The 14,703-nt window shown below is 45.4% G+C and overlaps 1 protein-coding gene across 2 annotated transcripts in view; it reads left to right on the forward strand.

The window, feature by feature from the left end:
- Window positions 1–14,703, forward strand: part of GNA11 (G protein subunit alpha 11) — a 42,374-nt gene that overhangs the window by 4,612 nt on the left and 23,059 nt on the right. For both annotated transcript variants that reach the window (XM_083364353.1, XM_083364354.1), the window contains exons 2-4: window positions 11,272–11,456; window positions 12,414–12,568; window positions 14,504–14,632. In XM_083364353.1, the coding sequence (XP_083220479.1) occupies window positions 11,272–11,456; window positions 12,414–12,568; window positions 14,504–14,632 (469 nt within the window). The remainder of the gene's footprint in view (window positions 1–11,271; window positions 11,457–12,413; window positions 12,569–14,503; window positions 14,633–14,703) is intronic.

Below are 14,703 nucleotides of genomic sequence, written 5' to 3' on the forward strand. Positions count from 1 at the left end.
TCTGTAATTTATATCCTGCTTCCTAGCTAAACGGATCTTACATCGGCCTTTCTTTGCCCCCCCTCCCCTTTCCAAAGTCACCCCCTTCATAATTGTCTCCATCTGTGTGTGTGGAATGTTTGCCTTCCTCTCCAAAGCGTGAAGTATAAAGCCTCTATCCTCTTCTCCTCTCCACCCTTTCTGGCGGCTTTTCCTTTGGTACAGCCTCTGCCAGCGCTGTTTTAGATTCATTACTTCCTCATACCTTGCTAGCAACCTTATTTTCAGTCTTCCATGCTTTCAGAGGAATTTGCTCTCCTTTCTTTTCTCTTGAGCTATCCCTTCTCCGCGGTGTCATTTTTGACAGCTTCATCACTGATGTTTCCAGTGATGTGAGTCCTCCCATACAGCTTTACCCAGCCTTTTCTTTTGCTTCTCTGCCTGCCTGCCTGCCTGCCTGCCTGCCTGCCTTGTGTTCCAAATGAAAACATACTCAGGGTGAGGAAAAATATTTATGCTCTTGAAGCCTTAGCAACTTTTTTTTTTTAAAAAAGATGTGGTTTTAAACTTTAGCTTTCAGTCCTGAATAAGGCTGAACATAGGTCGGATACGGGTTATGTTCTTGTTTTGGGGGCTTCTGCCTTGGAGGTCTGGTGTTAATGTCTTTTAAGGCCTGTGTTGGGCAACAGGTGACTTTCTTAATTGTAACCCTCAGACTTTGCATCCTGGGTTCACCGAATAGCGAATTTTCTTTAGTTGCACTATGAATTCATTTCTTAGTTGAAATAACCCTTTGGGGGTAACAAATCTCTGTCACTTCAGATCTTAATAGGACCAAGGTGTTGGTGTTAATAGAACATTTTTTTTAAAAAAATGTGCAGAACTGATTTGTAAATCTCTGTTGCTTCTAAGAGTCTTGGATTCAGATTTAACTCAGACTGGTTCCCTGTTTTGAATTAGGGATGCAGTCCATCAGTCCCGGAATTAATTTTCAACTAAATTGGTGTTCTCTTTATATAGCCTCTAGAGCAGGGGTAGGCAACCTCTGCTCTTTTATGACTCATGGACTTCAACTCCCAGAATTCCTGAGCTGGCTCAGGAATTCTGGGAGTTGAAGTCCATGAGTCATAAAAGAGCCGAGGTTGCCTACCCCTGGCCTAGAGCTAAAGGGCAAAAAAACCTATCAAGGAATTTACACTTCAATCTTTTACACTTTTTCCCCCCCAAAATCTAATAGAATATTTTTCCATGGAAAAATTACCATGGAAAAATATTCTATTAGATTTTGGGGGGAAAAAAGTGTAAAAGATTGAAGTGTAAATTCCTTGATTTTTCCTTAATTTTTTTTCCTTAATTTTTCCTTGTGAAAAGAGAAATTTTGAAATGTGGATCTCTTTTGCATTATCGGTGCTTATTATAGTTGTGGAACAACCTTGATAAGTTGAAGGTGCAGGGACTTCAGTTTCCAGAATCCCCCAGCCAGCCTCTGAGAGTTGAAGTCTATCCGCTTTCAACTTTCCAAGATTGAGAAACACCGTTTTATATCATTACTGCAACAATCAGTCTTCCCCATAACTAAGCTTTGCCTTCTCATGTTTTGGTTCCACACTTTTTCTTGCCAGACTTTAGCCCTCATCCAAATGATTGTCGTGCTTCTTTTTACCTCTAGAAATGACTATTAAAGCAAATATTTTGCTATTTAGTTATTGTTGTGTAGTATGATATAATATTAGTATTACTGCGTATTTTATCTGAATGGATTCAGAGGAAACGTTCAATTAAAAAAAAACCCTACCAATAATGAACATTACTTTTGAAATATGCTTACTTTGATAAGTATTTGCCTCTGTGTTTCTATGACAATTTAAGTTACAGGCATAGTTATTGGTGTGCTAACTTCATTTCTGGATTTTATGGCCAAGAGCATAAAAAGTGGAATATGAAATAGCAGGCAGTGAATAACTGTTCTCCATCACTGGAAGATACAAGAATTTTTTGTAGCCTCCCTGGCAAGGCCACATTATTTGAAAAATTGGTCTCATAATCAAGGCAGTTGGCTACAAAACAAATTTGCAGAGCAGTATTTTTTTTTTGGAAATAGTTTATTAGATTATAGAGGAGGGCTAATTGAAGGCAAGTGAGCAAAAGGTTAATTGAATACACTGTTGTTTTCATAATGTAGATCTTTTATTCTATGATATTTGTTTGCATCTCTTAAAATTACATAGACACCCTGATGGATAGTTACTGCTAGGTGTTTCTTTCAAACGTTGAAAGAAATGCTACATCGTTGCTAGGCAGAATGATCATGGAAATCCCCTCAGATCTTGTCTTACGAGTGTACACAATTGCTTGCACCCATATTGTGTTAGATTATTTTGTGCTCTCTGGCGTTGTTTTGCCCCTTATCCTTATGATTGCATTTGTTAGTAACCCTTAAGTGACAAGGCAAGTATCTTTGCTCAGCTGGGGTAGAAACCACGGTGCTGTTTTGTTAGGAAATAATGACCGTTTTTTTAGAAACGCATTCTTTTTTTACCTTATACATACATATATACACACATACATATACACACATACATATATACACACGTGTATACCGTATATACTTGAGTATAAGCCGACTCGAGTATAAGCCGAGACCCCCAATTTCACCCCCCAAAACTGGGAAAAGTTGTTGACTCGAGTATAAGCCGATCCGCCATTCTGCAAGCCTCCGCCGCCGGCGGAGGCTGGATCCGCCATTTTGCAAGCCTGAATACACAGGAATACCCTGTGTGGCCGCGGCTCTCGGGGAAGCCCTGGCTGTCCACTTCCTCACTCCACGCTGCCATTCGGGGCCCGCGCGTTCCCCGGGCAAATCGCGGCGCCCAGCAGGCGAGGAAACACGCCCGTTCCAGTCGCCCCCCCTTCCCTCAGGAGACGTGAAGCAAGTGACCGCCCGGAGCTTACCGAGGACTTGCGCGCGGTCTCCGTTCCTCCTGCCGACGTTTGGGGAGGTTTGGGCGCCTCCCCAAACCTCCCCAAACGTCGGCAGGTCTCCGTTCCTCCGCGCAGACCTGCCGACGTTTGGGGAGGTTTGGGCGCCTCCCCAAACCTCCCCAGGTCTCCGTTCCTCCTGCCGACATTTGGGGAGGTTTGGGCACCTCCCCAAACCTCCCCAGGTCTCCGTTCCTCCGCGCAGACCTGCCGACGTTTGGGGAGGTTTGGGCGCCTCCCCAAACCTCCCCAGGTCTCCGTTCCTCCGCGCAGACCTGCCGACGTTTGGGGAGGTTTGGGCGCCTCCCCAAACCTCCCCAGGTCTCCGTTCCTCCTGCCGAAGTTTGGGGAGGTTTGGGCGCCTCCCCAAACCTCCCCAGGTCTCCGTTCCTCCGCGCAGACCTGCCGACGTTTGGGGAGGTTTGGGCGCCTCCCCAAACCTCCCCAGGTCTCCGTTCCTCCTGCCGACGTTTGGGGAGGTTTGGGCGCCTCCCCAAACCTCCCCAGGTCTCCGTTCCTCCGCGCAGACCTGCCGACGTTTGGGGAGGTTTGGGCGCCTCCCCAAACCTCCCCAGGTCTCCGTTCCTCCGCGCAGACCTGCCGAAGTTTGGGGAGGTTTGGGCGCCTCCCCAAACCTCCCCAGGTCTCCGTTCCTCCGCGCAGACCTGCCGAAGTTTGGGGAGGTTTGGGCGCCTCCCCAAACCTCCCCAGGTCTCCGTTCCTCCGCGCAGACCTGCCGACGTTTGGGGAGGTTTGGGCGCCTCCCCAAACGTCGGCAGGTCTGCGCGACGTTTGGGGAGGTTTGGGGAGGCGCCCAAACCTCCCCAAACGTCGGCAGGTCTGCGCGGAGGAACGGAGACCTGGGGAGGTTTGGGGAGGCGCCCAAACCTCCCCAAACGTCGGCAGGTCTGCGCGGAGGAACGGAGACCTGGGGAGGTTTGGGGAGGCGCCCAAACCTCCCCAAACGTCGGCAGGAGGAACGGAGACCTGCCGACGTTTGGGGAGGTTTGGGGAGGCGCCCAAACCTCCCCAAACGTCGGCAAGTCTCCGTTCCTCTGCGCCCTGCCTGCCTGCTTCTTTCCGCTGCGGAAAGAAGCAGGCAGGCAGGGCGTGGAGGAACGGAGACCTGCCGACGTTTGGGGAGGTTTGGGGAGGTGCGCGCGCACCTCCCCAAACCTCCCCAAACTTCGGCAGGTCTCGGACGGCGGTGGCTTGGGAGAGGTGCGCGCGATCCCGGAAGCACCAAAGCCTCGGCCGCGCACAAGTCCTCGGTAAGTTTTTTTGTTGACTGGAGTATAAGCCGAAGTGGAATTTTTCAGCCCAAAATGTGGGCTGAAAAATTCGGCTTATACTCAAGTATATACGGTATATACATATACATGTATGCACACACACACACACACACACACACACACACACACACACACGAAATATGCTGATTTGACAATTGGAATGGATATATATGATTAAAGCCTTGTAAATAAGTTCACAGCAGTTACCAGTCTTAAGAATTGTTTAGTTGACTTCTCTGAGATAGTGACATGGGTACTGAATTCTTTGCAAGTGAGCTAAGAGGAGGCTTCCTACCATTCAGACCAGAGAATAGAGCAGAGATCTCCAAACTTGGCAACTTTAAGGCTTGTGGACTTCAACTCCTAGAATTCCCTAGCCAGCATGGCTGGCTGAGGAATTCTGGGAGTTGAAGCCAACAAGTCTTAAAGTTTCCAAGTTAGGAGACCCTTGAAATAGAGCCCTGTGGTGGTCCCCATTTGTTCCGCTGCTCATCACTGTCTGGAATTTCTAGGTTGACTTGAGTGAGGCATTTCTTGGTATTTGTAAAGTTTATTTTTTTTTAAAAAAAAAAAGGTTTTATTTAGGTGACCTTCAGAACTGTATTATCATGCAAAGTTCTGAAGGTAACGCAAAAAGCTTTTTTCAATAATTTGCAGTGTTTTACATAAAATAAAAGATGGTTAGGCAATGTAGCACTTGTAACACCTCCGGGGGATAGCTACAAAATACTGCACAAATGCCTGAAGAGTTGCACCGTTTTCATTTTCTTGTTTGAAATCTCACAAAACATCAGGCCAGAACTCTGTAACGTTGTGGAATCCTAGAAACGAATTTCTTAGTTATGGCAAGTTTGGGGCAATTTTTATACCTTGGGGCGCCTACAAATTGATTGCAGGTCTTCCAATAGAAATAATTTCCATTTTTAAAAAAAACCATCTTTGTATGTAACACTCGTCACTATTTCTGATTATTTAAAGCATAATTACTTTGAACTACTGAGAATTGTTAAGGTACGCTACACTGTTTTGTTTTTGTTTACTGAATACAGGAAGTCAGGTAGTCATCATGGTTATGGAGAATATTTAGAACTCTGATTGTTGGCCACTCTATTCAATGTGCCCACATTTTATGCTTATGAGCAAAACTCTCAGCCATGCCAGTCTGTCACTGTCTGAGCAGTAGCATCATCTGGAGGAAGTTATGATGTGCATGGATTCTTTCCCAGTCCACTGGAGAATCCTTCAAATGTCATCATTTTTACAAAGTTTCCCCCCCAAGTCCTGACTTGCTAGTGTTGATGATGTGTGTGCATGAGAAGGAAAAGAATAGGCCTTTCTAATTAGGCTCTCCTCTGTTTGCCAAAGCAAAAATCTGCTCGTTATTCTGTGAGCATTTTTATTTCAACGCTGCATAAGCTGCTAATTTTTACCACTCGCTCTTGCCCTGCCAAAAAAGTATGAATACTCATATAAAGTAGTGCTGGTGTGTTTCCTTTAGAAGCGTTATCTTCTATTTGCATAGGGAGAAAATTGGTGAAGTCATGTAAACATATCCCAAAGTTGTTGGCTTTAATTTCTAGAGAGGAAGCCGGTTGGCAGAGGCAACCTGGTGTGGATCTTGTCCAGTCCCAGGATTGCTGCAGTCAGTTGCTGGCTGGTGTTTTAGTTGGGTGAGGCAGGAAGAATTGCTGTATTAATCACACTGGGATTAAAAGCTAAGTTCCTAGTATTTATACCAGATCTAGATAGTCCAGAAACCTCACATTTCCTGCCATTCAGAGGTCAAGGCTAGCCACTGTGACTTCTCTTGTACCTGAGGAAAACTCCAAAGACTGTGCATCCACAGGCCTTGTTTGCCACCACTTACTCTGGCCATATTTGCCCTGTCATAATGTGGTAATTGAAATTAGTGGCAGGAATTCTAGGTTTCTTGCCAGTTTAAAACTGCCCTGGAGAGTACAGCCTTCAAAAGGTTTGGTGCTGGCATCTAGTGGTTATTCAAAATTATTTTATCTTAACACAAGAATGCATAATTGCGAGGAGAGCGAGATGAGAAAGAAGATTGTTGTTGTTGTTAGCTGCGAAGTCGTGTCCGGCCCATCGCGACCCTATGGACAACGTTCCTCCAGGTCTTCCTATCCTCTGCCATTTTTTGGTGTCCATTTAAGCTCACGCCTCCTGCTTCAGTGACTCCATCCAGCCACCTCATTCTCTGTCGTCCCCTTCTTCTCTTGCCCTCCACCTTTCCCAGCATGAGGCTCTTCTCCAGTGAGTCCTTCCTTCTCATTAGGTGGCCAAAGGATTTGAGTTTTAGCTTCAGGATCTGGCCTTCTAAAGAGCAGTCAGGGTTGATCTCCTCTAGGACTGATCGGTTTGATTGTCTTGCAGTCCAAGGGACTCGCAGGAGTCTTCTCCAGCACCACAGTTCAAAGGCCTCCATTCTTTGGCGCTCAGCCTTTCTTATGGTCCAGCTTTCACTGCCATACATTGCAACTGGGAAGACCATAGCCTTGACTATACGCACTTTTGTTGGCAGGGTGATGTCTCTGCTTTTTAGTGTGCTGTCTAGATTTGCCATGGCTTTCCTCCCCAGGAGCAAGTGTCTTTTAATTTCTTGGCTATAGTCCCCATCTGCGGTGATCTTGGAGCCCAGGAAAATAAAATCTGTCACTACCTCCATTTCTTCCCCATCTATTTGCCAGGAATTGAGAGGGCCGGATGCCATGATCTTGGTTTTCTTAATGTTAAGTTTCAAGCCAACTTTTGCACTCTCCTTCTTCACCCGCAACAAGAGGCTCTTTAGTTCTTCTTCACTTTCTGCCATTAGAGTGGTATCATCTGCATATCTTAGGTTGTTGATATTTCTCCCGGCAGTCTTAATTCCAACTTTTGATTGAGGAAGAAGATACTGCCTCCCAAAATTATAATATGGGTTCATGGGCATTGAAAATGTTTTCAGTAGTCACATACAATACATACATACATACATACGTAGACACATATGGATTTATTGGCCAACCCAGGAGCATTTGAATGCAATGGAATAGAAATATCTTTATACACGAAAGGAGACAGCTGCTTTCAAAGGGTTTCATTCAAATAACACAGAAACGTAGAATCTTCAACATTTTCTCAGTCTGCCTGACTGCTGGAAAAGGATTAAATTTTAAACAGGCTGTGATAATTAACTCACATTTGCATGGGTCTTTAGCATGTGATCGAAGAAGGTTTGAGAAACTGGTAAAATTGGAAGAGCTGAAGTTTTTTTGGTCAGGAAAGAAAGAAAATTTTGAAAGATAGGGCAGCAATGCAGAGGTCAAGGAGTATAAGCTGTAAGATGTTCAAGGAATGTTTCAAATGTTCAGAGTGCTATTGAGAAGCAACATGTAAATACCTAAAATAAAGCGAGAGCTTACTGGCTTCCTTTAAACGACATATGTATGTTCCTCACAGCACGGAGACGGCATTGGTCGCGCTGGTGAATGATCTCTGGAGGGCTCGGGACAGGGGATATTCCTCTGTCCTAGTCCTATTAGACCTCTCAGTGGCTTTCGATACCATCGACCATGGTATCCTGCTGCGGCGTCTCAGGGGATTGGGAGTGGGAGGCACAGTTCTTCAGTGGTTCTCCTCCTATCTCCTGGGACGCTCGCAGTTGGTGTTGGCAGGGGGGCAGAGGTCGACCTTGAGACCTCTCGTTTGTGGAGTCCCTCAGGGGTCGGTCCTCTCGCCTCTCCAACATCTACATGAAACCGCTGGGTGAGATCATTCGTGGTTTTGGAGTTGGGTATCATCAGTATGCTGATGATACCCAACTTTTCATTTCGACCCCAAACCACCCCAGTGATGCCCTCGACGTGATGTCCCGGTGCCTGGAGGCGGTCCGGGTCTGGATGGGGAGGAACAGGCTTTGTCTCAACCCCGACAAGACGGAGTGGCTGTGCGTACCGGCATCTCGGGATATTCAGGATATCCCACCCCTCACTATGGGGGGTGAGTTATTACCTCCTGTAGATAGGGCTCGCAATTTGGGAGTCCTCCTAGATTCACAGCTCTCCTTAGAAGACCATATAGTAGCTGTGACTAGGGGGGCCTTTGCCCAGGTTCGCCTGGTGCGCGAGTTGCGGCCCTATCTAGACCGGGATGCCTTACGTACGGTCACTCATGCGCTCGTGACCTCTCGTCTTGATTACTGCAACGCTCTCTACATGGGGCTACCCTTGAAGACCACTCGGAGGCTCCAGCTGGTACAGAATGCAGCCGCGAGAGTTGTATTGGGAGTTTCCCGATACTCCCATGTCACACCTTTGCTCCACGAGCTGCATTGGCTACCAGTTGTCTTCCGGGTGAGGTTCAAGGTGTTAGTAATGACCTACAAGGCCCTTCATGGCATGGGTCCGGAATACCTTGGGGAGCACCTGCAGCCGGCGTCAACTTCCCTCCGCCCAGTACGCTCCCACAGAGAGGGCCTCCTCAGGGTGCCACCGGTCAAAGAATGCCTACTGGTGGCCCCCAGGGGGAGGGCCTTCTCTGTGGGTGCACCGGATTTATGGAACCATCTTCCGGTCGAGCTCCGGATAGCGCCCGATCTCCGCTCCTTCCGGCGCGATCTTAAAACCCATCTCTTTAAACAAGCTGGCCTGGCCTGATGGGACGGGGTGGGATTTTTATAAATGAACTTCAATTTTTAATCTGTATTAATTTATTATGGGCATTGTTTAATCACGTTTTAATAATTTTTAATTTTTGTATCTAGTTTTTATGTATTGCCCTGTTCACCGCCCTGAGTCCTCCGGGAGAAGGGCGGTATATAAATTAAATTAATAATAATAATAATAATAATAATAATAATAATAATAATAATAATAATAATAATAATAATAATTCTCGTAACGGTAAACTATGGTTTGGAGTTTCATCCCAAAGCCCTACTTTTTGAATGAGAAAAAGTATCAAAAGTGTTTGAGTAAAGAGTTAGACGTACAAATTAGACCTACCAATCAACAGAACGTCGTGGCAGCCGCTCCTTTCTCACAACAAACACAATCGCTGTGTAGAGAAGACTGGTCAAGGGTGGCTAATTTTCAGGGCCCTTATAGGGAGACCTGTCACCTGACTGAACCTGGGAATAAGGTGTGGCTAGGAGGGAGCCAAAATAGCCGGAGTGACAAAGAAAGTACCAGGTGATGTTGGATCTTTTGTGAATAGTCAGAGCAAAATAAAATAGTCCAGAGGAAGTGGTTTTAACAACAACAACAATAATAATAATAATAATATAATAATAATAATTTGGAAGGTACCTTGGAGGTCATCTAGTCCAGCCCCTGCTCAGGCAGGAAACTCTGTACCATTTCAGACAAATGGCTGTCCAGTCTCTTCTTAAAAACTTCCAGTGTTGGAGCATTCACCACTTCTGGAGGCAGGTTGTTCCCCTGGTTAGTTGTTCTAACTGTCAGGAAGTTTCTCCTTAGTTCCAGGTTGCTTCTCTCCTTAACTAGTTTCCATCCGTTGCTTCTTGTCCTGCCTTCAGGTGCTTTGGAGAATAGCTTGACTCCCTCTTCTTTGTGGCAGCCCCTGAGATATTGGAACACTGCTATCATGTCACCCATCACTCTTCTCTTCGTTAAACTACACATACCCAATTCCAGCAACCGTTCCCTATATGTTTTAGCCTCCAGTCCCCTAATCATCTTTGTTGCTCTTCTCTGTACCCTTTCTAGAGTCTCGACATCTTTTTTACATCATGGTGACCAAAACTGGATGCAGTATTCCAGGTGTGGCCTTACCAAGGCATTGTAAAGTGGTATTAGTACTTCACGTGATTTTGATTCTATTCCTCTGTTAATGCAGCCTAGCACTGTGTTGGCTTTTTTGGCAGCTGCAGCACACGGCTGGCCAAAAGCTTAGAAGAGCTTCTTTGTTCTTCTAGGTGACTAATTTCTGAGGTGTACAACAGCCTTTCTGGATAAAATTTTGAGAAGAAAATTAAAATTGGGGATTCCGCTGTTTGCCAGTGCATCAAAATCAGCTTCTGCATGCTAAGCTTTCCTTTTTTAATAGATACTATAACGATATTAAGATAACAATATTGTAACAGTAACAATATCGTAACAGCATTGGATCAGCCAGAAGTTTGTAATTAAGCATGCCTCTTAACGGCTTCCATTTTGAAGAAATTTTTTTTTTAATCACACAGCATGTTTCAAATGTTCCACGGCATTGTTAACCTCAACTAAAATATGGTTTCCATCTTTGTGAAAAGTCAGCCAGGGAAAGTGGATTATTGACAGGTGATCAGTCAGAGGGTTTGGGAGAAAGTTGTTTGAACGGCAACTGAGAAAAGTGATCAAATAATTTGAATAGTTATCATTTATCCTGTTATTTACGAGAGCCTGTAATTCGCCCAATTTTATAAATGCAACCAGGAACCAAACAAGTTAAATGGCATTTCTCGGTGCCAGAATTAGTTTCACTGACAATGCTTGATCTCATGATCCCACGGTGCCTTGGCGCACGTGCAAAAAAAATGCTTTTCTCCTATCACAGAAGCGATGTAAAATATGTCCCTGTCTCCATGCTAAACATAGGTGTGTTGTTTGTCTTCTTCATTCTCACTTTCTTCTTTCAATGAAGAGACAATGCTGTAAAGAGCAGCTTTTCACTACAGGGTGGGGCGATTTGAAGGATGACAAAAGTTTTTGAAGTCCTTCCGCTGAAGGGTTGACGTGAGGATCTTTTACCGCTGGGATTGGAACGTAGAATTAACCTTCCTCCTGTTTCAAAAAGAAGTGCCAGCTTCTATTATAAGCACGCCATTTTATTTACAAGGCTTTCGGAGGCTGCTTTTATCCCCGCGTTACCCGGCCGGCTCTTAAAACGAATTGTATCGTAAAAATTCATGCCAGAAAATAAAGCAAGAGAAAATAAAACCTCCATTTAAAGGGGGTTTTTTTAAAAGAAAAAAGAAAGAAAAAAAGAAAAACTTACTTTATCCTATTCTGTCCCACGTTTCTTTTTTCAGGCACGGGAGAAAGTGGGAAAAGCACGTTCATTAAACAGATGCGGATAATCCACGGCTCGGGCTACTCTGAAGAGGATAAAAAGGGTTTCACCAAGCTGGTGTACCAGAATATCTTCACTGCCATGCAGTCAATGATCAGGGCTATGGAGACCTTAAAGATCCTATACAAATATGAGCAAAATAAGGTGAGGCTTATCGCTACAGAGCAGCCTGCATTTCTTTGTCCTGTCCAGTTTGCGGGGTGGGTGGGTGGGAGGCATGCAGATTCTGATAATCCAGAGGACACCCCCCCCCCCCCAAAAAAAGCAGTGTAAACTACATTCAGAAGCTGGCTTTTGTTTTGTAAGAGCCAAAATACAGATAGTCCGTGCATTACGACCATAGTTGGAGCCGAAGATTTTATGTTGCTAAGTGAAACGTTAAGTGAGTTTGCCCCGTTTTGCGACTTTTTCTTGCCACAGTTGTTCAGCAAATCACTGCAGTTGTTAAGTTAGTAACACGGCTGTTAAGCGAATCTGGCTTCCCCCTTGACTTTGCCTGTCAGAAGGTCGCCAAAGCGGATCACCTGAATCCAGGACACTGTGACTGTCATAAACGTAGTGAGGAACAGGGTGGCTATGGTCGTAAGTGTGAAAAATGGTCATAAGTCACTTTTTTCAGTGCTGTTGTAACTTGGAACAGTCACTCAATGAATGGTTGTAAATCGAGGACCGGTTGCGTATCCGTCCCTAGGTAGTGAGACATTTCATCTCTCTTATCCTAGTTTGTTGGGTGCCGTATTTTGGGATGGTGCATGTCCGATGAGTCTAGACCGGGGCGTGTGTGTCCACCTTTGGCAACTTTAAGACCTGTGGACTTCAACTCCCAAAATTCTCCAGCTGGGAATCTTAAAAGTTGCTGAGACTGGACACCTCTGATCTTGGAGGAAAGGGTGCTTTTTATGCATGGAAATGCTCGGGGTGGGGGTGGGAATTTTGCACTGGATCCTCCTGCTGTGTTGCTGTTGTTAACCCGTAGCTCCAGCAATCAGTTAGGAAAAGGAAATGAATAAATCAAAGGCAGTTCCTGCTGAGAGGGTGGGGAATAAGGTCTGAGTAAGCCCTTAACACCAACTTTGCTCTCTCTCCTCATCCCCAATGAAGGCTAATGCACTACTGATCCGAGAAGTGGACGTAGAAAAGGTTTCGTCCTTTGAACAACCCTACGTAAGTGCAATTAAGACATTGTGGAATGACCCAGGAATCCAAGAATGTTATGATCGGCGGCGAGAATACCAGCTGTCTGACTCGGCTAAATAGTAAGCCAACTTACTCTCACTTGGTTACGTCTTCCCTCCCTGAAAACTTAAAAGGAAGATGGACTTTGGGAAGTTCCTCTGGTTGACTAGTCTGTGTAGTTTTAATACATTGGTTTTGGTACTTACCTCTGGGACTATAGAAACCATTCCTTCTATGTAACAAGCTCTTACATTGTTACAGTATTATGTTATTTGACAGCAACTGTTGCACCTACTCTCTCAGTTATGCCTTCTGTAGGCCAAGCCTACCTGGATCCCTTAATCATTCTGCAGAGGGCTTGGTTTCCAGTCTCCTTTGAATCTTGCTAGCTCTCCTCTGACCCTGCTCCAATTTGTCCCTGCTCCTTTTGAACGTTGGCGCTCATAAATTAGACAAATTAGGGCAAAATAGAGTAGATTGTGACTTCCCATGTTCTGGACATAGAGTGCACCCCCAGGAAAATATTTGCCTTTTGAGCTCCTTGGCTTTACGTTGGAGGAAAATGGTGAGGAGAAATTGGTGTTCAGGCAGCATGGGTGGGGTGGAAGAAAATATTTGGACTTAAGATTTAGCGGTCTTAATCTGCTTGATATTGATAGTCATATTGAAGGGGCTACGCAGAACCCATATCCCTCTATGGCAGGGGTCTTCAAACCTAGCCCTTATAGGACTTGTGGACGTGCCCGGCTGAGGAATTCTGGGAGTTGAAGTCCACAAGTCCTAAAAGGGCCAAGTTTGAAGACCCCTGCTCTGTGGTGATGGTCCTTCGCTCTTGATCTTCCGCTGTGGTCTGGATAAGGTGGTAGTTTTGCTGTTTGTATTGATCAATAATAAGGGACGCGGTGGCTCAGTGGGTTAGGACGCTGAGCTTGTCGATTAGATGGCAGTTTGGCGGGTCGAATCCTGCGTGCAACAGCGTTCCGTGCGCCTTTGGCATCTAGTCATGCCGGCCACATGACCACGGAGACGTCCTCGGACAAGCGCTGGCTCTTCGGCTTTGAAACGGAGAGTCGGAAACAACTGGCACGCATGTGCGGGGGAACCTTGACCTTTATTGATCAATAGGTCTTCTGAAATCTGACAAGCCTCAGGATCTCATGTTCATTTCTGCATTGTGCCTCTGAGTAGCATCTAAATTAGAGTCCTTGGTCCGTGCATCAAGTTGTGTGGGTGGGATGCCCAGCTGTGTGCAATTCCTAATAACCCCCCTCCCCGGACTGGAGACATTTGGCTGGCGGAAAAAAAATATGAAATGTACCGCCCTCTCTTCCCTGCATATCAAGGAGAATAGCTGCTGGAGGAGGAAAGCTTTCTCATTTACTTACATCATGTAGAATTGAAACATTCGGCCCCTTTTCTTCCAGCTCCACCAATTTAGGGAACGTCGATCCAGGTTAGTAATAGGAATAGGGGTGTTAAATCTCCTGTCTTTTCGGAAGGAAGCAGCTGATAACTGTAATTCAGCATCACAACTTTTTTAAGACTTCTGGACTTCCAACTCCCAGAATTCCCCAGCCAGGCTTGCCAAATTTGGAGACACCCCCCCCCCCCCCTGTAAATTCACAGCTTTGCTTTGCTTTGTCTTTTTTTTTTTTTGTCTTTTGGGTGAATTGTAAGCTGGAGAAGTCCTATCTTTGCAGATGATGGGAAGTTAGATAAAAGCGACAAGGAGAACAAAGGCAGGGAAGGGAGGGAGAATAAAGAATAAAGATGAAGACTACAAACCGCTCAAACATTTGTGCCTTACTGCAAGCAGAGGGATATATAATTCAATATTCTTGGATCTAGGATATTGTTGGAAGCCAGTCGTGAAAATTGTGAGCGACCGAGCAGTCTTTCTGTGTCGGGGCCCTTTTATCATTTTGTGTCATAATCATCTCTCTTCAAAGGCATGTAATGTGGCTGCCAAACCTGAGCCTCTTTAATCTTTCCCTCCTCATACATGCTTCTTGCAGCTACCTTACTGATGTGGATCGTATTGCCATGCCAGGGTACCTCCCAACCCAACAAGACGTCCTGCGGGTCAGAGTCCCAACAACTGGGATCATAGAATACCCCTTTGATCTTGAGAACATTATATTCAGGTAATTTCCTTTCACGAGCATCTGACATTTAATAGTGTGCGTCATGTAAAAGCATAATAAGATAACTTCTG

This window comes from Vipera ursinii (assembly GCF_947247035.1).
Source record: "Vipera ursinii genome assembly, chromosome: 1".
Taxonomy (NCBI): domain Eukaryota; kingdom Metazoa; phylum Chordata; class Lepidosauria; order Squamata; family Viperidae; genus Vipera; species Vipera ursinii.